General features: G+C 42.7%; 1 protein-coding gene across 24 annotated transcripts in view; it reads left to right on the forward strand.

The window, feature by feature from the left end:
- Positions 1 to 23,093, forward strand: part of DIP2C (disco interacting protein 2 homolog C) — a 469,662-nt gene that overhangs the window by 244,473 nt on the left and 202,096 nt on the right. For 11 of the 24 annotated variants that reach the window (XM_023631967.2, XM_023631969.2, XM_023631975.2 and 8 more), the window contains exons 2-4: positions 3,004 to 3,075; positions 4,655 to 4,822; positions 15,433 to 15,543. In XM_023631967.2, the coding sequence (XP_023487735.1) occupies positions 3,004 to 3,075; positions 4,655 to 4,822; positions 15,433 to 15,543 (351 nt within the window). Of the gene's footprint in view, positions 1 to 3,003; positions 3,225 to 4,654; positions 4,823 to 15,432; positions 15,544 to 17,719; positions 17,739 to 23,093 lie in introns of those variants that run through there. The other 13 variants (XM_023631970.2, XM_070254985.1, XM_070255002.1 and 10 more) reach the window with 3 other exon arrangements.

Consider the following 23,093-nt stretch of genomic DNA (forward strand, 5'->3'; position numbering starts at 1 on the left):
TATCACTGTCGGCTAGAGCAGAAGATTCCAGATGTGGCTTCAATGGGAAATAGTTTCAGACTTGGAAAGAGTTTGTTTCCTTCTTGGATCTGAGGCCCTGGGTGAGAAACATAAATAGTGTTTGTGCCTCAGTTTCTTACCTGTAAAAGCAGTTGTTGGAAGGATTTAAAAGAGATCATTTAGGACATGTGGAACAGGGACCAGTAAATGTTTCTGTAAGGGGCCAGGTAGGAAATGCTTTTGGCTTTTGCCGGTTCCATCTGTGTGTTGTGCTTAGAGGAGTGCAGCTTGTGCCAGTAAAACTTTATTAGAAAATAGCCTGCAGGCTGGATCTGTTGTTCGCCAACCCTGATTTAGATAAAGTGCGTGGAAGTTATTCAGTTAGTAGTGCCTCCCTTTCCCTTCTTCCAGGTTTCCAGAGTGATGGTCACCTGGGATTTCTGGAAGTTCTATCTGGAAGTTGTCTAAATGAGCTGATTGCTTAGTGAGTACGATTTAGTAGTGGAGCTAAAATAAAACACCTAACTGTTCTTTGACTTAGCCCTTTGAGTCTGGGGGTCAGGAACCTGAGTGGGGCCTGTGAGGTCAACACTCACTTCTTTCTCCTTAAGAAGAGTCATGGTTTCTTGGGGGGGAAGTGCTTATTTTCCTTCAAGCCTAAGGTCTTAGCAGTTCGAGCTTTCCAAAGTAAGACAGAGTTAAAAGTGAGTTTCCTTTGAAGTTGGCTTACACTGAATATTAGAGGAGGGACTCCCCCACTGCATACTTAAGTGTTCATCTGAGAAATTTTTAAAACGAACTGAATTTTGGGTGTAGAACAAACTGTGAAAGGGGGCTAGTTTTCCAGGGCTGAGACTCGATTGTAGAATTGTGCAAAGCAGCTGTGAGGCCCACAAGCGTGGATCAGCCAGTGCAGGACTGGGGAGGGCATGGGCACCGGAGGTAAACAGTAGGTGTCTGCCTTGTGCTCAGGTGGCCTCTCAGGAAGCCAGTGTGTGCTCGTTGATTGTGATCCCACCAGTGCGCCTCACTCCTGTGTTCCTGTTCCCTGCTTTCATTTTCCTGTGTTCCTGTTCCCTGCTTTCATTTTCGTCTGGGTGTCCCCTCAGTTGCAGGGAGCAGGCTGGTTCTAAATTGGTAAAATGCTGAGCGTGAGCCAAATGGATTAAGCAGCAGTACAGTTGGCATGAACACTAGCTTCCTCAATAGTTTTTTTCTTTTCAGAGTGGTCGAGGGAGGAATGTGGTAAAGGATGGTGAGTCTCTTCTCGGGAGCCTGGTGGCAGCTATCTTCTCGGGGTCCCTGAGGGGCTGAGAGGAAGGGCTGGGAGGTGGTTTCTTCTTTGCTGTCTAAGAGCAGAAAGCTGCTCCTTTTTTCTGTAAGCAGGAGTGGGGAGCTTAGGCCGTCCCCCTGGGGCCTCCTTCTTTCATTCCACTCTCAGGCAGATTGGCATCCACTCACTGACCACCCCCTTGCCCTCGTCAGTGGGTGTAGCCTCACTCGCCGCTGGCACATTCCAGGCTTCGACTGTGTTTGTTCTGCAGATTGTTTTTATCATGTGTTCTCACAGCCAGATGTTTTGCTCTTTCTTGTAATGTTAGAAGGTGCGTAGTAGTCTGTAGAAAGAAATCAGAAGGAGTAAGGCCTGAAAATCACTGCTCAGCCAATGTCCTAACATTTTCCTGATAAATCACAATGATACTACAGAGTACATATATGCAGTTGGAATTTCTCGGTTGTTGAGATTTTGGACATCCTCTTAAAACGAGGGATTTATAGAACATTTCCAAAAGCGACTGCACAGCTTCAGTGCTGAGAAGGGGAATTGGTATGGCTCTGTTGCAGGCAGACCTGAGGGTGGGTGCTGTGTTTCACATTCACGGATCTGCTCTTTGACTGTGGCCCACTGACATACCTTTGGCATCAAAATGCTCATCAGTCAATAGTGGGACTCATTTTCGATCTGTTTTTGTTATTTACAGCTCTGTGTTTAAAAACTAGTCATGCGTTTTATGGGGGTGGACAAGACTCTGTGCAGTGAGCTGTGAGTTCGCCGGGTCAGTCATCAAACACTCAGTATGCCTTCTGGTTTGATCAAATTTAGTGAGCATACGTCACTAGAAAAAGAAAATTTACCAATTTATGTATGATTTATAGTAACTTTTCATTTGTTTGCTATATTTTTATTAAAACTTGAGTTTTTAGCTCTTCTGGGAATGATGGTTTGATCAGAATATTGGGGAAAAAATTTAACGGATTCCAAAAAATTCAAGGGCAAAATCAGCGTTTTATGTGCATTAGCACTTGTAATTGGAAACAGCTGTTGCATGTCCTAAAGGTTATTTTGTCCCGGGTCCTTAGCATTTAGGAAAAATGTCAGCATGGTGCCGACCGTAGCTCTTCTGTATGTGAATCTCTTGCTTTAACATTTTAACTCTTCTTTCAACGATAAGCGCCTTTCTCACATATTTTGATTTCTGTAGGTCCCATGTTATCTTGCTTGCTTTTATTGACTGTTTCATTTGGTCTTAGTCACTTATTTTCAAAAATACCCTAGCAGTTTAAAGTCCTTGGGACCAACACACCTGATTAGAAAAAAATCTCATTAATGGAGGAAGATGCTAATCAGTAATGGTTTGGGCCAGCTGTCACCGGGTAGATGCCTGTACAATTTGTTGTTGATTAAGTTAATGAGAGCCATGCAGACTGGGGAGGTTTCCTGCTCCGGCAGATGTGAATAAGGTTGCAAGAATCTAATTCTGGACCCCACGAGAGCCGAAACCTCTTGAGGAGGGGCTGGGACAAGCATGTGCACAGCAAAGGATTTAAATACTGTTTGCGGGCAGGGAAAAGTCACGGTGAGCGAGGTGAAGTGGTTTCTTCTTAAATGATAAGGCAAACAGAAGACACACAGAGATGTAACTCTGTATCTTCTTGGGTTCCGTTGAGTCATCAGCTCTACCTACTGAAACCATTCTGAGATTTTCTTTCCCTCTCTTCCAGGCGACATCACACAAAAAGGATATGAAAAGAAGAGGTCGAAACTGATTGGAGCCTACCTGCCCCAGCCTCCGAGTACGTAACCCTTGCTGAGGAGCATGAAACGTTTGGTGTTGAGTTAACTGCATCGTGCAAGAGAAACACCTGAGCGCACATCCTTCCTTGGTCCCTGATCTGCGTGAAGACCACACATCTGACGTGGCACAGCCACTACTGACACCCTTGTATGAGTGCACCTGTAATTTGTGAATATGGAAGGCATATGAGATTGTTCTATAAGTGTGCCTAATAAATTTAATAGGTAGTTCATCTATAGAGGGCAATCATGTGTTTGACTACTTTAAGATGCTGTAATCATAAAAGTATGAGTGTTTACTATTTAAAATGACTTTTGGTTTAATGAGATAAGTTATTGCTGCTGATTATGGCTTAAATTAATCCTAGGTTTTTATTGATTTCATGGGGCAGAGGGTGCAAACCTAGAAATCTAGAAAATGATATAATATCCTGCCTGGGATTATGAAATCATGACTGCTGGTCGTGTTTTGAAATGTGATTGTAAAATGTTATGGATTCTTCCCAAAAGTACAAAGTCTGTTTCATTCCAGCATTTCCACATGTGCAGTTTGTAGAATCTCTTTGCACTTGAACTAGGGTTCTGTACATTTCAGGAAGAAGAAAATGATACCAGGCTGGATTCTGATGAGAGCTCAGTTCAGTTTGAGGGTGACCTTGAAGATTGCTAGGCTTTGGGAATGGCTTAAAGTATCTAAGTCCTCAAGGAAAAAGGACAGCAACCTAAATTTTAAAGGTGCTCTTTGAACTCTCTTGTTTTCACTGTTGAAACACAGTTTTAAAGCCCTGCCCAGATGCCTCTGCTGGAAGAGGTTTGAGCCCACACGGACCCAGTCTGTCCCTCCTGTCCAGGCTGTGACATACCGTGTAGGGTTCTCTTAGCACAGCAAGGAGCCTTCCCTGGAGCTCACATTCCAGGAGACTTAATTTGTGGGTTTAGTTTCTGCCATGTGTGTAGTTTTGTTTTGCTTTTCTGTTTTTCTTCTTTCCTTGATATTTGAGAACATTACCATAAAGATAGACCTGATGCATAAGCCTTAAACGAGCTGATGGGCTGGATTTTCCTGTTGTCTGGATTATAAAAGGAAGCAGCACAGTTCTATCCAAGTGCATTAACAATAAATCAGTGTTTGGTTGGCTGACATCCATGAGTGGAAGGCTTTCAAAACAGATGTGGGGAGATGATTAGACGTAGTTCACCTTCTTTGTCCTCTAACAACTGCGTGGTGGTGGCCTCTTTGTGGCCTGTCACTGTGGCCTCCTCTGCAGGAGGCCCCCCATATCCTGGAGGAGGCTGGCTGTAGGCTCCTGACGTTGCTGGATTTGTTTTCTGTGCTTTACCAAACAAAAGCGAGCCAGACGCAGTCCTGTGCGTTCCCAGGAGAGATTTCCCAGCGGTGGCCACGCGGAGACTGCGGTTGACCTATGTTAGCTGGGTGCTCAGGGTGGCCCTGTGTTGCTGGTCCCTTTGGTGTTTCTTGTGCTGTTCTGCATGGGGTCGGCAGCTCTGCTCAGCGCTGTAACAAATTTAAAAAAAACTAAAGTTTGAATTAATTAGTTTTTTTTCAACTTGTTACAGCAGCGAATGGAGCTGCCGTGGTCCGGTGTAGACTGCAGCACAGTGAAGGAGCCCCGAGAAGAATGCTGCACTCTGGCAACATCGGGGTGTGTGACATCCGAGAAGCCGCGGTCCGAGAGCGGGCCGCCAGCACTGCAGGAAACCGGCCGCTGTTTTACTTTCGTTTCGGTGAGCGCAATTTACTGAGAGCGAGAAACCCATGGCAGGGACATGTTTGAAATGGACCCTCCACCTAATGCCATTTTAAACAGAAGTCTAGGCCTAGCCTTGGGGGAACCTAGGAGGGTCCTGTTCTTGAGGCCCCCCCCCTCCAGATGAGCTCATGCAACTTATCCATGGAGGGCAGAGCGCCCTGATCACACGGCTTGTGGCAGACCCCAGAACGATGATCGTCTTGCTGATCAGGGCCCAGTTCTGAGTGTTTTATATTAAGATATAATGGGCTGCTTTTATAGCCCTGTTTTCGCAGTAGGAGCACCACTTACAAAACACTTGAGGAAGAAGAATGCATGACAAATTATAAAATTCTTCTTAAAATTGTTGGTCCTCCAGTAACCCTTGCCTCATAGTCAGAGACGTGGGTGAAGGTTGAGTGAATATGCCCTAGCCTCTGACACCTGCTGAAGGAGCGAGAGCTATAGCTCTGCCATATTCCTGTCCCCAGAGGGCACAGTTTGGGAAGTTTTGAAAAAGAAAAATCGAACCAATTAATTAGAGTATATTCTTAGAGGTAATGATCCTATGTAGAGGTCACAATTACTTTTGTGGACAATATTTGGTATGTAAGAAGCCCAAAAAGATGAGTTCAGTGCACCTTTTAGTAGAATAAGAAAATAAGCATTTGTAAGCTTTTGGCTTATCTTCAGGGTTTTACCTCCAATATTATGTACAAATAATAGAGAAACTTTAATGTTACCGTTGGCCGCCAGGATCTCGGAAGAGGGCAGCCCAGCCTGGTTGCTCTGCTGCAGCTGCTGTTCGTCCTCTGCAGGCCAGCTTGCTGATGGATATAAGCAGTGTCCTTGTGCAAGGATGAATGGAGGGTTGTCGAGTGGGTGGTGGAGGTGAGCATTAGCTGTGGGGTCCATTTCGTGATTTACGTAAGCCTCAGGCACCTGATTGAAACATGAGGAGGCGAGAGCTGCTTGATGACCCTGTGGGCCACCCCCGTTCCCACTGGGAAGGGGAAGGCAGGTTCCCCCATGATTCTAGGGTCGGGGGCCAGGTGCCTGGCTAGTTTTGCAGCTTTTACTGCTAATATTTATTTCTGAGAAGCTGCCCTGGTGAATGATCAGTCACTGTATAGAACTTTGTGCCTGGGAAGCGGTGAGGACAGCAGGTGGCTCTAGATCAGAGAAGTCTTTCTTGACTAGCTCAGTCTTGGAAATAACTCTTTGTTTAGAATCTTCATGAAAAACATCTTATTTTCTTTTTCAGTCACACTTACCCTACCACATACTTTTCTCTAAGGCGATTATGTTTTGATGAACTTTACTTCTTTTTTTTAGCATTATTTTTATTTATCGGAGAACATATTAAGTCTTCTGTAGAAAGTATTCTAAAAGTATTTCTAAGACGTTGTTTGAATTAGGACACACAGTTATGAGTTAAAACACTTGTAGAGGCATTTAGCAAAAACTGCTAGCTTGAGTCGGAGCTGCCGAGCATCAGCCATCCTAGGGAAAGCACGGAAGAAGCAGGCTGTTTCCTGGTTTTCTTCTCTGCACGGGGGACGTGAGTGACTGTCACAGAATGTCTGCTAGTGACTCAGGTGCCCCTGGAAGACACGCTGTCTTCAATGAGCACGATGCTGAACGCTTACCTAAATCTAGATGAGGAAAAGTGGGCCAGAAGCTAGAAAGAAAAATGAAAATTATGTATTTAATGAAGGAGGGGGTCAGAAAGAATATATTTGAAAATCATTTGAAGAGAGAAAACAATACTTAGGAGAACTTACTCATTTGGTACTAGTCCTCTTACAGTTTTTTGGCTCTGTAGTGGCTCATTATCTCTAAATGTGATAAAACTTGTAAAAATAGAAAAAAGTTCACTCTCTACCACTCTCTTCAGGGATGTCATAATAACATAGTGTCAGCTTCTATAATTGCGTCTTCACTGCTTCATGACAGGCTATGTGAAGTAACGTCCTAAAATTCCACTGTCACCACACACAGTGACACGTTCCTTGACCAGATACAGTCCAGGTACAAGGATTTACTGTGACTGCGTAGTTGAGAAAATCTTGGTGAATTTGGCCAACATGACCAGAGGGCAATTTGTCTGTGTCCTTCCTGCTCCCTGGGAATGGGCTGTGGGACCCACATGAACAGCCTCCTCAGAGAAGGGGCCTCTCCTGTTGGGGTGCACTTATCAGTCCATGTGTGCTCCCACTGGATTTGGCGGATGGCCCTGCGTGGGAGCATAGACTTGTTTGTATCAGAAGGACCTCGAACACAGCAGCCTGGCCCTTCTTCAGCTCCTCCAGCCTTCATGTGCTGAGCTTCATCCAACGTTCACGTGAGGCATTCTGCACACACTTGTGTCTTCTGTGTGCACCTGTGCATCGCTTAAAGCTCAGGTTCAGTGTCACTTCTGGATTGATTCCCTGATCCCTGGGGTTAGGGCAGGCCCTCCTGTCCCCATCTTCACCACATCCCACTTCTGAAATACTTACAAAGTTGTAGATGTATGTTGGTTGTGGAATAGGTGATTCTGCCCTGACCCACAGTCAGACCTTGCTCTCCTTCCACAGCAAGTAAGCATTCCCAGATGTTTGTTGAAGGACGAACTGGGTGAATGAACCCAGAACTGTATTGGTACATCACAGACCTGCTGCTGGAATGCAGGCCATCTGCACCTAGTAAGGGCAGAGCCCAGCAGCTCTCCTGAGTTACAGAACCACCGCTTGGCCTCCCGCCCCGTGGTCCACACATGAGCAGCGAGACAAGTGTGTCTGGCCAGGTGCCAGCGTTCGCTCATTCTGAGAGAGCACTGGGGCGTTCAGATAGCTGGCACAGCTGAGGGCAGATGCCAGAGCACCAGCCTGGGGCTCAGACCGGTGATGCTTCAGACGTGCAGGGGAACAGACCTTGTACTGCCTCAGGCTGCTTCTGTCCGCAGCCAGTTTTGTTTAGATTTCTGATTTGGATAAATTTAAATGGCAAAGGAGAACATAGAAGTGGTGACTATTGTTTCCATATCCAAAAGGTCAAAGGATAACGTGATTTTAGATCTCAGTGCATTCCAGTCGGTTGAATTTTATTATTAAGTTTAGAGTTCAGCTTGAAAATCCTGGTATTCATTGCTACAAAGAAGATATAGTCCTGACATAATTCTGTTCCTGGGAGTGGCCCATGCACAGGGGCCTGGACTGAAACCCAGGTCTTCCTGCTGGGTTTTCAGGATCGTGAGGGAGCAAGTTGCCCGTAGTTAGCAGAGTCTAGTGCTTGTGAACTTGATGCTTTGGTCTCATACAAGATGAACTTTCTCATCTTGATTTTAAGGGTATAAACCTGAATCAAATGCTACTGTGTCCTTTGTTCTTTGTGAGTAAAGCTGGCGCTCTGCCTACTTGAGGCTGTGGCTGATCTGGTTCTTCACGTTAACAACCACTGCGCTTCTCTGGTGCCAAGCACACAATTTGGTCCCTATTTTCCTCCTGCCACAAGAGGTGCAGTCTCCCAAAGCGCCGCTCTCCCTTCCCTGGGCGTGGAAGCTGTGCTTGCCCATCCTGACCCAGGCTTAGGGACACATGACCTCTGCTGGGGACTTCCTCAGCTAAGGAGCCCTGCCCGCCGTTTGTTCACAATGGATGGGGTGTGAGATGCAGGGTTGACTCCCAGAGAAGGAGGAATACGAGTATTTCAGTCATCATTTCCTGTCTGTGACTTAGCATGAATTCTTCCCAGATTGAACTGCTACAGAAAATGAACTTTCATCAGCTAAATTGCCTATATCCTAGGTAAGCCACGGTCATGATCTTGATGCACAATTGGTTGCTCCCAGTTTTCTAAGAAATACTCTTATTTTATCACACATAGCTGTTGGTTCGATCAGATGAATTTCCTGTTATTTTTAGTAACATTTAACCAGTCAGGTTCCTCCTCCCAGCTATCAGTGGTTAAAAGGGAGCACAGCTAAGCTACTGCCATGTAAGGCTTCTGGAGTTGGAGCAGAGTTGGACATGGGATCTCTGAGCATCCAGCTGGACAGTGAGAATGGTGTCTCCTTTGGAACTGGCTTGTGTGGGTTTTTGTGAAAAATCTATATGAGGTATAAGAAAAATACAGTAATTTGAAGCCCCAATCCTACCACGTACACTCATTGCCTTCTGAGTTTATCTCACCTGATGAGTGAAGACTAAGTGTTGGTATGCAGGAATCACATGCAAATGCACACGCAACATATAAAGGGCTCTTGTCAAATCCTGAAGTTCCACATCTTTTACATTTTTCCAAGTTGTAAGTCCCTAGTCAAATTAACATCTTTTAATAGGAAATGGTCAGCAAATTTATACAGATTTATGTTATTGAGAGACAGGGTAGAAATGATATTGACGGGAATGTAAAAATTAGGCTAGAATGGCTGGGGTAGATGTTAAGGTGCTTATGACGAAATTTCTGTCTATTTTGTGGTGCTCTCCTCTGAGTCCATACACAGCAAGTGTAGTAAATTTCTTATCTGTATGTACAACAGTTGTACTATTTATTTTCTGGCAGAGTCCTTGATTGCACTTATTTTAGAAAGAGTGTAATTAGGTACTAGAAGAGCATGGGATGCTTCAGAAATTGTTTTTGTTCAGACTTGAAACAGGGAAAGAGTCTCAGCAATCTTACCAAGTGCCTAAAGCATGGTCTCACCTGTGTGAGTGCCCCGTGGCTGCTGGGGAGCATTGCAGGACCCTGAGAGGGGCAGAGGAGGGGCCAGGGGACACCTGGGTCACAGCAAGGTCCTGGGAGCAGAAGTCACTCACATCTGATCCCCAGTGTACATGGAAACATAGGCTTAGAAACTGAGTGATGGGTCTAATTCCACAATTCGTAAGAATAAGAACAGAATTTGGACCAAGTTCTTCTAGTGTTAAATCCCATATATATTTTCTTTCAAGTTATCTTCTACACATCCTTTATGATTTATTTTAAATAGATGTTGAAAACCAAGGTTTTTCAGTATATTTCTCTTACTGTCTGAATTTAGAAATTTTGACTTTTTCTAGAACATTGAACATCCTGAATAACCAAATGTTGTCTCCGCTGCAGGTCTCCTGGCCTGTAGTGCACCGATGTGTCAGAGCAAAGGGTGACTGCCCCCGTGGGCCTTCTTCTTAGGTTAATATGAAGATTATTGTGATTTCTAGTGTCTGGTTCACCATAGTATTGATGAAATTACTGCATTTATTTAATAATAGGAAATTGATGGATTGTTTAGGTGACAGATCTCTATTGTTAGGAATTTTCTTTGGAGAATCCTTTCTTAAGGAATTAATTGAAATAATTGATTGAAGTTCTTGTAAAGATGGCTTACTTCTCTGCTTTCTCTCCATCTGGGCTTAAACGAGGTTTTCACCTCTGGAGGAGTGAGTAGTGATAGAGTGGGGCACGAGCTTGGGAACAGTGGGTCTTCTGTTTGATGGGGACCTGGAGGCACGAGTGGGAGGTGTGGCTGAAAAAGGGCTGTGATGTTGGAGGGAGACTGAAGTGCAGGTGGAGGAGTCTGGGCTCTGTCCTCAGGTCGACAGGATGCAGAGAGATGGACTTGGCAGAGCCCTGCTTGGATTGAAGCAGGGAGAGATTGAAACTTGGGGCTGTGGGAGCCACAGGTGGCAACTGACTGGAGGGAGCAGGTCTGGCGAGCACTAAGCTTGCTGGCTTTTCTCTCCTTCAGGATAAAGTGTAGGGTGGAGAAGAGAGGACTTACATGGGATGTAGGTGTTTGAGGATGTGGAGAGAGGGTGGAGGCCACGTGTGGAGGACTAGGAAGTCCCGGGAAGGTGCGAACTCAGTGGAGAAGTGGGGTGTATGTTTTACTCTCTTCCTGAACTCTCTCTCTGTTTCCTCTTCCTTCTTTTTTTTTTTTTTTTAAAGATCTTTTATTTTTTCTCCCCAAAGGCCCCCAGTACATAGTGGTATATTCTTCATTGTGGGTCCTTCTAGTTGTGGCATGTGGGACGCTGCCTCAGCATGGCTTGATGAGCAGTGTCATGTCCGCACCCAGGATTCGAACCAATGAAACACTGGGCCACCTGCAGCAGAGCACGCAAACTTAACTACTCGGCCACAGGGCCAGCCCCCTCCTCTTCCCTCTTAAGCATCTTGGGTCTCCTTCCTCCTTTCTGGAGTTTCAGTTCTAGTCCCACTGCAATTCTAGAGGAAAAACAAAACCTCACTGACATTGTGTTTACATTGAAGTGTTGCAGAAATACCTCCTGAGACCTCCTGTGGGTCAGGGACAGCACAGCAGGGTAGGAGATAACCAGACGCACTTGCCTTATCTTGCTGTCTCCCAAGTACGGATCTGATGAACACACTCTTGTGTCACATGATGTTGACAACTTTCAGCTGCTCTGAGTTCATTCCTGGGCAGCAGTCTGAAATTGTAGCAGGTTCCCTCTTTCTCTGGAAGTTTGCTGTTGAGCAAATAGTTTTGTGATAAGATCACAAAAATGCTTCTTGGCTTCAAGGTACCAGCTAGATTTTGTCCATGTGGCAATTACTGCACCAGGAGTGCAGCACTGAACAGCACACAGACTCTGCCTCAAGGACAAGGCCTCTCTGGGGATGGGACAAGGAGGCCCCCAGGGCTCTCTCAGTGCCATGGGGTGCCTTTGAACACCAGGAGGGGACCCATCCCCAAAGAAGGGGCAGTTAGGAGCAAATGTTTAAATACTAGTTGAGAGTGGCAGAGACGCTTGAGTTCAAATGCAAGTTCTGGGCTAGCATTTTCTCATCAATAAAATGGCAGAAACAGCATCTCATGTGGTTATCTTAATTAAATGAATTAATAAAATGCTTAGATTAGTGCTGTAAAGTGTCAGCTGTTCTGACAAGTTCTGTGTAAAGATGAGAAACTGGGCCCAGTGTCACAGATCGTGACGGCAGCCGGTGGGGATGCTGTCTCCAACTCCAGAGCACAACCACGTCCCTCAGTTCACATGGGATCTGAAGCTAAGCTCGTGCCTGGCACGTGGTGCTTAATAAATGTCTGTGAGTGACAATTTTTGGTCTCTGTCCCGTTTTTGTCTGATGAGAATTGGTTTTTGTCTTCCTGGTTTTGCATGTTTTGGACAGTTACCTCACCTTCTCAGTGACCTGTCCTAAACTGACCCACATATTCTGTTGTAGAGCCTCTGGTCATTTTGTGGCTTTCCTGACAGCTAGTTTTCCATCATGGTAAGAATGTATGACCTCAAGGCTGAACACTGAGCTGTAATTATGTGTTTTACTCATTATTTGTGTGTTAGGGTTACCAAGAAGGCACCTATTCCAGCAACAGCATTTGGTCAAATCCCCTTACAAATGATTACGAGAAGGACCCCTCAGTTGTGACCCTTGGGTCCTCCTGTGGTGGCAAGTTGAATTCTAATTTGGAGTTGCACATTTGACGGCGTTTTCTTGTCAGAACATACCTTTAAGCTCCTCAAATTTCATTCACAATGAAGTCAGATAAAAATTAATGATTGAAATATGCACTCTAAGATTTTAGTTTCTTTTGATGTCCTGTTACTAGTGACCTGTTGAAGCTATCCTCCTTTTATCGAATTTGTTCATTCTTTTTAAAACTTGTGTTGTAAACTCTATATTTCAGCCTATGTGAGTAAATGTTCACAACGTTTATATGCAAAATTAGCTTTCTGAGGACAGGCGTGCAGGGCCCATGAACAGATGAGCACCAGCCTGCAGCTCTGTAAAGCTGGTCTGCGTGTGTAAGCATGATGATGGTATATGGCCAGAGGAAGTATATGGCCACCTAGGGACCCAGAGAGGTTAAGATTGAAAGTCGTTCCAGGAAGCATATCTGCGTGACCTAGGTAGGTAGCAGTGCAGAGAGTGAAAGCTGAACATCAAGTGCTCGTATAAATCAGGCACTGTTTAACTTTGGTAGCTTGAAAGTGTACATTAGCTCTGCTTCTTCCCAGAACTGCACTAAGATGTCTGTGAACGGATAAAGTATAAATCCCTAGGACAGGAGGATGGCAGAAACAGCGACCAGTTGCTACAATGCGTGAGGTAGATGATTAGTGGCACCTTGTTTAGCCAAGGGAAGAAGGCAGCAGAGAAGGTGCTGATGAAACCATGGGCAGCACGGGAGAGGAGGAGGCAGGGCGTCAGGGAGACCCATGAACCACATCTTCCCCACTCCCCTGGAGGTGTTTGTTCTCGGGAGAATGGAGCTGAGAGCCTCCAGATCTGGGGTGCCGGGCAGTGCGGAGCCCACAGGCACTGAATCAGAGCCTGCATGCTGGAGACTGAGAACAGCTCCAGCCTCGAATGACGAACACACCTGTGCTTAGTCACAGGACAGGACACCAGAGGTCTCTTCTTGGGCAAATGGAACAGCCCAGATAAAAGGCTATTGGAGATAGATCAGTGATGCCCCCGCCACAGGAAGAAACCCTGGCGTGCAGCTCCTTTGATGGGAAAGTTGACAGAAGAGAAAAGGAAAAAATAAACAGATTTCACATACGGATTATAGCATCAGAATAGCATTTAACTTCTCGACAACAATAATTGACATGAAAAGAAATGAATACAAATAATTTTCAAATATATTTATACAAATAAATTTTCAAATTTACAAATAATTTTGCTTAGAATTCTAAGTGAAAGCAAGTCTGAGATAAAGGGATGCTCCATGGCAGTGATGCAGCAAGTCTGGACCAACCAGCACGACTGGAGCAGGAGGGGCTCCAAGAGGGAGGTCTTCAAGGGGGAAAGACAGGGGCCGGCTCCGTGGCCGAGTGGTTCAGTTCGTGTGCTCCGCTGCGGCGGCCCAGGGTTCGGATCCTGGGCGTGGACATGGCGCCGCTCGTCAGGCTACGTTGAGGTGGCATCCCACATCCCACAACTAGAAGGACCTGCAAGTAAGATATACAACTGTGTACGGGGGTGTTTGGGGAGATAAAGCAGGAAAAAAAAAAAAACAGGAAAGACAGTTGAACTAAAAACTGTTACTGGGTTTTCAGTGTTTGACTATGGAGGAGAAAAGTATTGGGAAGAGTTTTGCAGTTCTGTTGGAGTATTTTGAAAGGATTAGCCATAGGTACACTGAAAAGCCAGATAGTGGAACAAAAAGATACAAATATTAGCTTGAGGATAATAAAAAAGTCTAAGATAGAAAGGTATTCGTGACCTACTACTGACTCATAATCTAATAATGGTGTAGAGAAGGCTGCAGTTGGTGTAAGGGAGAAGTCCATATGTTACCTAAAATGAACATTTAGGAAGAAGGATGGTAAGCCCATATTAATATGAATTTAAATACCATGTAACTACTATTTTTCATTATAAGAATAGTACTCTGATTTCATAAACCCTGTGCATCTTTTATAACTATACAAAGTAATTTTTTAAGAGAATGTTTTTAAAAGCTCATTTGTAGACAATAGCTGGAAGAGGTTTGGTAGCTGTGAACTCCTCCATCATCAAGAAACGTTAATGAGTGTTGTTAATATGCTTGCTGGATAAACAGCTCACAGAACCTAACAAAATGGCTTACAGCATAGGTATCTTTTTAACAACTCTAATATAGTTAACTTAGTGCTTGGGACCCACAAACATGTCATCAAAAACAGAGGCGCAGAAAGCTCCATCATAGAGGAACATTGAATCCCAGGGATAGATAGATAACTCTCACCGAGCCATCACAGGAAACCAGGGACAAAACGGTTTTTGTTAAAATTGGTGTCTCTGACTTACTTTCTATAAAGTATTACTGGTCCTTTTCTGAAGAAGCAATATTGAATATTCAATGCTCAGTGCTCAGAATTTCTTTATTTCTGAACTGTGATGATTAAATCTCTCCCTTGGTACTTAGTTTTATCTGGACTGTCCTTCTTGCCACTCGAGTTCTAAAATAATAACAGGTATCATCATGGCCAGATTTAGGTCAGCTCTTGACCAATACCCATTGGATAATTTTTATCTGACCATGTTAACATTTTTGGTAATTCATCAAAGCCATTTTGAAATACAGTTTGTTCAATTATTTAATATCAAATGGAGTAAGATTCCAGAGAGTTAGAAATTTTGAATGAACAAGGATGGAAGTTTACACTCAATCCTGGTTACTTCAATTATATTGTTAAAATATCCTGTAAGATTTATTTTAAAGTTAACTTTAATGATAAATGTAATTTTTTTTTCTCAAGAATGTTTATAACTTTTTCTGTATGTTTATTATATAAAGATCATAATGTGATTCTGTGCTTTGGGCTCCATTTTTATAATCCAAACTCTGAAGATTTCAGTTGTTGCTTGTGGTATAATTTTTGTCTCTTCACATGATATAATAGATGTTTGTGATGTGAGGGAGCCTGTGCTGGTGTTTCTAAAGGCTGTAGTGTCAGGGCTTGAGTCTCCCCTGCCCAGGATGCTTCTCCCTTTCCTATTTATCAGCCATGATGTCCCTGGCCTCCCATGCCCGCTCTGGGTGTGCTCTGCTTGCCTGTGGGAATGCAGTGAGTCAGGGCTTTATTCTACTGAATGATTTGCTCCACAAAGTAAGTTAACTCCAGCTGCCAAGTAAAGCCTCACCTTACTTTGCTCTTTTCCTTAACCCAGGGGTGGATCAAGCTTTGCCTCCAGAGCGCCGGGCTCCAGTTACTCCTTCCTCTTCCTCTCGCTATCACCGCCGAAGGTCCTCAGGGTCACGAGATGAGCGCTATCGGTCGGGTAAGGCACCAAATGTGGACGTGAGGTGCTAATACTCTAGTCTGTAACATTGGTGATGGAGAAATGGACGTGCAGGCACATGTGCAGCAGCTTTGTAAATATGAGGCCAAAGTAGAGTAAGTTTGAGTGTTCTTGTGGTTGGTTGTGTGATCCACAGGTGATGACATCCTACCTCATACCCAAATATACTCTCTAGGGTACACATTAAAATTCAGTAAATTGCAACTCTTTTCACGTTTTTAAAGTTAACGTTGTCCACTATGTAGAGTTTCGTAATAATTTTTAAAATAGTAATCTCTCATAAGCCAGATTTTGCTCATTTTTTTAGGTGTCACTGATCAACAGTTTGGTTTTACTATTTGTAATCTTGGTTGCTAGTATAATTTTTCTTTCTCTTTTAACCTTAGTGACTTCTGTTTTTCAAGCACAGTTTTCAAAAGGAAACAAAATCCTTAAATATTTGTATGTTCTTTGTTTATCATTTCCTTTGTGTTTTATGAAGCTGTGTACAAGAATGCTGTCTTGGTAATTTCGTTTTATTGCAATCATCACCTGGGCTTGACTGGCTTAAATTTCTTTTGTTAATTTAACATCAGAAAACTTGTACTATGGTTAATATTTTAATTATTTTTTGAGAGATTTTTCTCAACATCTAGATTAAAGTTGCGTTTTTCTACTACCCTAACTACCATTTTTAAAAGAAAATTATCAATAAGTGTTGTCGCTGGGACACCAGAGCACATGTGGATTGCTGCTGCTGATGATCTGAATTATAACATTTGTATATCAATTTATATTTTGCAGAGTACTTTCAAAGAGGTTATCTCCTTTAGTTTTCAAGACAAGCAGGTGAAGAACTGTTCCATGTTGCAGAAGAGAAAGCTGAGGCTACGAGAGATAAAGTAGCTCAGCTAGTCACACCAGGGCTGGGCAGGTCAACCCTGTGAACCTCTAGTACCATGTCTTGTGATTCTTTCCATTAATGAGACTTTATGAGATAAACTACCACTATATTCTCTAATGAGCTGTCTGACTTCCTGGCCCCATTCTCCTTTCTAGAAGAGAAGAAAAGGGTAAGACAGAGATTTTATAGCATCAGGAGGCCTTATCTGCGCAAGCAAGAAGAATGGACTTGAGAAACTAGGAAAATTTTGGCCAACGACAGCCTCATTGCTGCTCCTCCTGTAGTATTGGCCGCTCACAGGAGGCCTGGATGCCTGGGAAAATATGTGGGGATGGACTGAGGACAGGAGTTTGTTCCCAAGTCCACCTTCTGTGTTTCAAATGTATTTTAACACCTAGCACATATCAACAGCCCATCTTACTCATTCAGGCATCTCAAAGGCCCCTTTCAAATAATTTAGGAGGGTAGAGGCACACACATATGTGCTGTCAACTTATTATGAGATGCTTCCATTAACTCCCTTGTCTTGATACTACTATGCTAGTATTTTATATGTGCACACACGTAGACACACACATACAGTAGACACATACACAGACATACGTCTAGATGCATGTTGACTATCATCAGTATCTTCAGTTCTCTCAGAAACTAGTCAAGTGTTCTTATTTCCATTTTATAGATGAGAAATTGAAGTTCAAGGTAGTGTGTGATTGTTAATGATAACATAGTGAGTAACTCATCAAATAGGATGCAAATCTGGCTTCATCTGGCCCTGTAACCCAACTTCTTTCCACATAGATTATATCTTGTGTCCATTTCTAACCTCCAGCTTTCTATATTAACTACTTTTTAAAAATTTAGATGGAAATTAAATCATAGCACAGTCTATTTCCTACATTATATATCTTTCCTAATGCTGAGGTGTAGGGGATGATAAGCTCTTATGTTTACATGACCCTTGATAAGGTGTATTGTCTTTTCCAGATCCTCCTGGTTATTTTAGGGGACAGGTGGTGGTTGTCTCACTATGTTTCAAGTAAAGTCTGAGAGAGGTTAACACAGTAGGAAGTGGTGATTGGTCTCTTGGCCTCAGATACATCTCCCTTCACCTGTGCACATTACCTTCTGTCTTCAAGGGCCGAAAAGAAGATGTGGGAGAAAAGCACACAGTGGAAGGTGGGTGGTGGCCAAGGAGAAGAATGAAGGATGCCTTCAGGGGATTGATTTCCCTTAGTCAATGGAGACACTGCCAGCACAGCCCTTTGAAGAGGAAACTAGACCCATCTTGGTACAGCCCACCTAAAACCGACTTTAGACTCACTGTTAATTTCTCATTAGCATTATTGTGAGGTGAGGGAGAGCTGTGAGCAAATGCTCCAGTTAGTGTTAGTCCTTTCCAATTAGAAGTCCCACCCCTGAGATGAGCTCTCAGAACTCTCCCCTCTTTGAGTGAGGCTGCAGAGAGTGCTGCAGGCTCCTGTCTTTTCATCCTGGGGGCATCTCTCCTGGCACCCTCGTCTCACTTGCTCTACTTCTTTCTGGTTTTCTCTCACTTGGTTGCCCTTTCTGCCCAGTTGTTGAGAATCAGGCCTTCACTGTGGCTGAATTTTGGGCTCCAGGCCTAAGCTCAGAGACCAGTTAAGGCCCTCCAGTGTCCAGCGCAGTCCTGGAGCTCCATCTGAGCATGCAGCACCTAAGGAGTTTGATGAATCATTTTTCCCAGTCTGCTCGGTGCTCCAGAGCTATAGAGAAAGTAAAACACAGCCACCCCTCAAGGAGCTCACAGTCTAAAGGAGGAGCCAGACCCGTGAACCCAAGGTTATAACATGTACAGGGTGAAAGTTACTGGATGGAGTGGCCTCTGAGGACGCTGCTTTCAACACAATAGCACACTGAGCTTCTAAACACGTGTTAGCTGGTGACACTCCTCAAGTATTCCAGTAGCTCCCGTTGCTCTCAAATCCCACTAATGACCTACTGTGTGCATGATCTGGCTTCCCATTACTCCATGACCTCATCTTTCACCTCATTCCTCGTCTGCAGCCACATTGGCTTCCTAGGTGTTTCTCAAGTACACAAGGCACCTAACCGCTGTGGGGCCTTTATACTGTTCCTTTTGCCTAGAATGTTCTTCCCTCAATACATACACATTGCCTGTTTCCTTATGTACATCAGGTCTTTGCTCAAGTGTTACTGTTTTTGTGAGGCATTCTCTGACCACCCAATCAAGATGTTAAAACACCGTGTCACCTCATACACAATCCCTACCCTTCCCCATCCTCATTCATTTGTATCCATTGCAGTTATCAGCCCCTCACTCTATCCATCATCTGTCTTCCTACTTACCTATCAGTCATCTGTCTGTCCATCTACCTGTCTATCAATCATCTAGCTACCTGTATCAATAATCTACCTATCTTATCCATTTATCATCTGCCTACCTACCTACTTGTCTATCAATCAGTCATCTATCAATCATCTATCTTTCTATTCGTCATCTCTCTCTCATCTGCCTATCTACTCATCTAGCCATCTATCAATCTATAGTTTCCTGTCCATCTGTCCTCTTTCTACATATTCATCTATCCATCTATCAGTCATCTATCTATGTATGTATATCATCTTTCTATCCATCTGTCATCTCTCTGTTGTCTGTCTACCTACTCATCTATCCATCTATCAGTCATCTGTCTACCTACCATAAGAATGTAAGGTCCAAAAAGAAAAAGATCTTTGTTTTGTTTATTCATGTATGCCAAGCATGTAAAATATTGCCTAGTTAATAGTTTTTGAAGGAAGAAGGAAGATAAGAGAGCATAGCACATTTGGGGAAAAGTAAGAAATTAGGTACAAGAATCCAGATTTTAATGTATCTCATGTACTGTGCTTAGGAATTTGGGCTTTATCCTGAAGATGATAGGATACCCCTTGAAGATTTTGGGCAAAGCCATGACAGGAGTAGATTTTGGGTTTGAACATTATGTTGGTAGCAGTGTGGAGTATGGATTAGAAGTAGATGGATTGGAAAGACCCTGAATGCCTGAGGTTGATACATGTTTAGGAGATGAGTCAGTGCCAGTGGGATTTGAGATATGTTTAGAAGATAATAGCAGTAGAACCTTACGGCTGAGCTAATGTTGGGGGCTGTGAGAGAGGGAATTAGGGGTGACTCCTAGATGTCTAGGTTGTATAGCTGCAGAGATGATGGCCTCTGGTTCTGCCTTTAGAGAATTTAGATTTCCTTTCATAGGTTAAAGATGGTGGAATTTGCCTCAGCTATTCACTTACTATGTAGAGAATACTATGAAAAATTGTGTAGACATTCCTCGAAGTGTCCTGTAAGACATGGAAAATGTTCTTCCATATATACTATTTTAATTTTTAAAAATTGGCACTCCTCTCAATTTTGAATAAATAATGACTGCTTAATTTACATATGGAACTGACATATCTAGAGGATCTTTCCATATGCTCATGAACTCTCAGTTGGGGTTCTCATTTTCTATAACCAACACTGAGCGCGCCCACTACCCCCATGTATCATGGCAGCCACCCTAAAGGAAAAGTAAAGAGGGCCTGTGGACATTATTAGGGCTCATTTGGTAGTCTCACTTACCACCTTATTCTCTCCTATTTCCTATCATTAAAATAATCTAGTCATCAGTTTTCTTAATTTAGACATTTCACTGATAGACTGTAAGTTACTTTATCTTAGAGTATATGCTCATATATCATTTTTTAAAATGTAGTATTGGTAAGAGCTTATTTCAGTCTACTGCCAGTGTACACGTTTCAGGATTTTCTGGTTTATTTTCTCCTGAGCCAGAATGGAAGATCAAAGACGCTCAGAAGAAAAAGTTTTGTGGCCCTCAGGAGACTTAGCTTTCTAAAATTCTTTGACCACTTAACTTGTAGTAGAGTGACTTTGGTTACTCAATACCAAAATTATATCAGCCAAGAGGTAATTCTGTTATCTCTTAGATAATTGACCTAATCAACAATCAATCTAGTCAACCATGTAGCCTCAAATTTAGTCTCTCCTGGCTATATTTTTTCCATTTCATTTCTAAACCCATGACCTTACACTGCAATGAACTCCTACTAGAATTCTTTATAATAATGTGCACTGCTCTTCTTTTTAAATAACATTCTTTCGAAACTTAAATTTGATTTGGCAAGTGAATGAATGAATGAACAGGCATTTACTGAATACCTAGAAAATGTCACACTCTGCATTAGGCATTTTGTTACTTTTACTTGATGAAGTCTAAATTAGAGCCTAAAACATTCCTAGCTATTTTTTAGCACTCTTTGTCCCCCAACCAAAAACCCTAAAAAAGAAAACTTTGAGATTTGTGTTGTTGCCATTCCAACCAAGAGCGACTATGACAAGGAAGAATATTAAAACTAAAATGTAGCATATGATTTCCTAATATGTTTTAAATGATTATTTTGTCTTTAAGTGAGCTTAGAAAGAGTTTTAAAAACCACGTCTTATACTTTATGTGCAAGCCTGGACAAGAGCAGCTGCTTTCTCCATTGTCAGGCACCCTGATCCACCTGCACTCGTCTCAGGAGGAATGTCACGGAGCCCTGTCTGCCTCTAGGACAGCAAACTCAAATAGAGTGCAGGGAACCCTGGGGGATCCCGAGACCCTTTCCAGAATGTCTGTGAGGTCGAACTATTTTCAGAATAACACTAACACATTATTTGCCTTTTTCATTCTCATTCTTTCGTGAATGTCCAAGGGATTTTTCCAGAGGCTGTCTGACATATGGTGATGTTATCATTCTGACAGCCAGTGGAATCTGTGATTGTGAAGTCTTGTTGTTTGAAAAAGTTTTTCAGTTTACTTTTTTCTTTCTTTCTTTTTTTTGCTGAGGAAGATTAGCCCTGAGCTTACATCTTTGCCACTCTTCCTCTATTTTGTATGTCGGTTGTCACCACAGCATGGCTGACGAGTGGTGTAGGTCCTTATCTGGAATCCAAACACACGAACCTAGGCCTCCAAAGCAGAGCATGCTGAACTTAACCACTAGGCCGCAGGGCCAGCCCCCTCAGTTTACTTTCTAATACAGTAAATATCAAAGTATTAATCTCAAAAGCAAAGGCTTTTAAAGGTTTTCAGCAACTTTTAATAGTTTAAAGCATTCTTTGGGTTAAAGAGTTTGAGAAACATTGCTGTGAGACTTGTAAAAATGAATTCTTTTTTAAAAAATTGAGAGAATATGAACTAGAAACTTCGACACCTGAACCCACTCTGAGGCTGATTTTATACTGATGACAGTTTAAAGTCTGATTCATAGCAATGTTGAGTTTCTGGGAATAAGGATTTGTGTCCTAGTATTTATTCATTTGACAAATGTGCAAATAATTTTGTGTACTGAGCACTCTGCTGTGCACTCTAGGTGAGACAAAAATACAGGAAGTGTGGTGTTTGCTTCCAAAGAGTTTATTTACCCTGCAGTAAGTTCTTGACACTAAAGTTTTATTTTCTAGATTGAAAAAGTTTGTCTTTCTCTAGTCAATTTGAATATACTGATTTTAATGTGGTTTCCTAACTCTTTGTTTTCTCTAAACTCAGTTTTTTCTTTTGTTTATCTATTCTAGTATAAATCAGGAAATACCATGTTCTCTTACTTACATTAGAGTAACAGAGAATGAGGCATTAAGTCAGATTGCACACTCAATATTTCCAGTGAAGGCTGGCCTCCATCTGTGTAGAGCTGCACTGTCCAACATGGTGGCCAGTATCCACATGGGACCTTTTACGTTTAAATTAATTAAAATTAAATAAAATTTAAAATTCTGTTTTTGTGCTTCATTAGCCACATTTTAAGACAAGTGGCTACTATGCTGGGCAGTGCAGATATGGAAAACATCCCCCGACAGCGAAAAATTCTCTTTCACAGTGATGTTCTAGGCCAGAGCAATGGAAGATTATTCAGTGCTAAAAAGAAATGAGCTATTAAACCTTGAAAATGTGGAGAAACCTTAAACACATATTACAAAGTATAAGAAGCCAGTCTGAAAAGTCTACATCCTGTATGATTCCACCTATCTGACATTCTGGAAAAGACAAAACCATGGAGACAGTAAAAAGATCAGTGGTTGCCAGGTGCTCAGGGGAAGGAGGGATGAATAGGCTAAGCACAGAGGGTTTTTAGGGCAGTGAATCTGTTCACTATGATACTTTAATGGTGGATACATGTCATCATACATTTGTCAAAACCCTTAGAATGTACAACACTTAAGATTGAACCCTAATGTAAATTATGGGCTTTAGTTAACAATGTATTAATATTGCCTCATCAGTTGTAACAAATGTACCTGACTAATGTAAGATGTTAATAATAGGGGAACTCTGTGTGTGTGTGTGTGTGACGTGAAGGTGGTATATGGGAGCATACTGTACTTTCCACTCAATTTTTCTGTAAACTTAAATTTGCTCTATAAAATACTCTACTAATTTAAAAAATGAAATGAAAGACAATGATACAATTTAGAGGATCAACAAAGAGGAGTAAGATTCTTAGGACGTTCCAATAACATTGAGAAACCTCCAATGAGAATGGTGAAGCAGAGAGAAGACAGAAGTAAATAAGGAATTAAAAATGGGACATCACTACAGATATACACCAG

The sequence above is a fragment of the Equus caballus genome, chromosome 29, assembly GCF_041296265.1.
Source record: "Equus caballus isolate H_3958 breed thoroughbred chromosome 29, TB-T2T, whole genome shotgun sequence".
Classification (NCBI taxonomy): domain Eukaryota; kingdom Metazoa; phylum Chordata; class Mammalia; order Perissodactyla; family Equidae; genus Equus; species Equus caballus.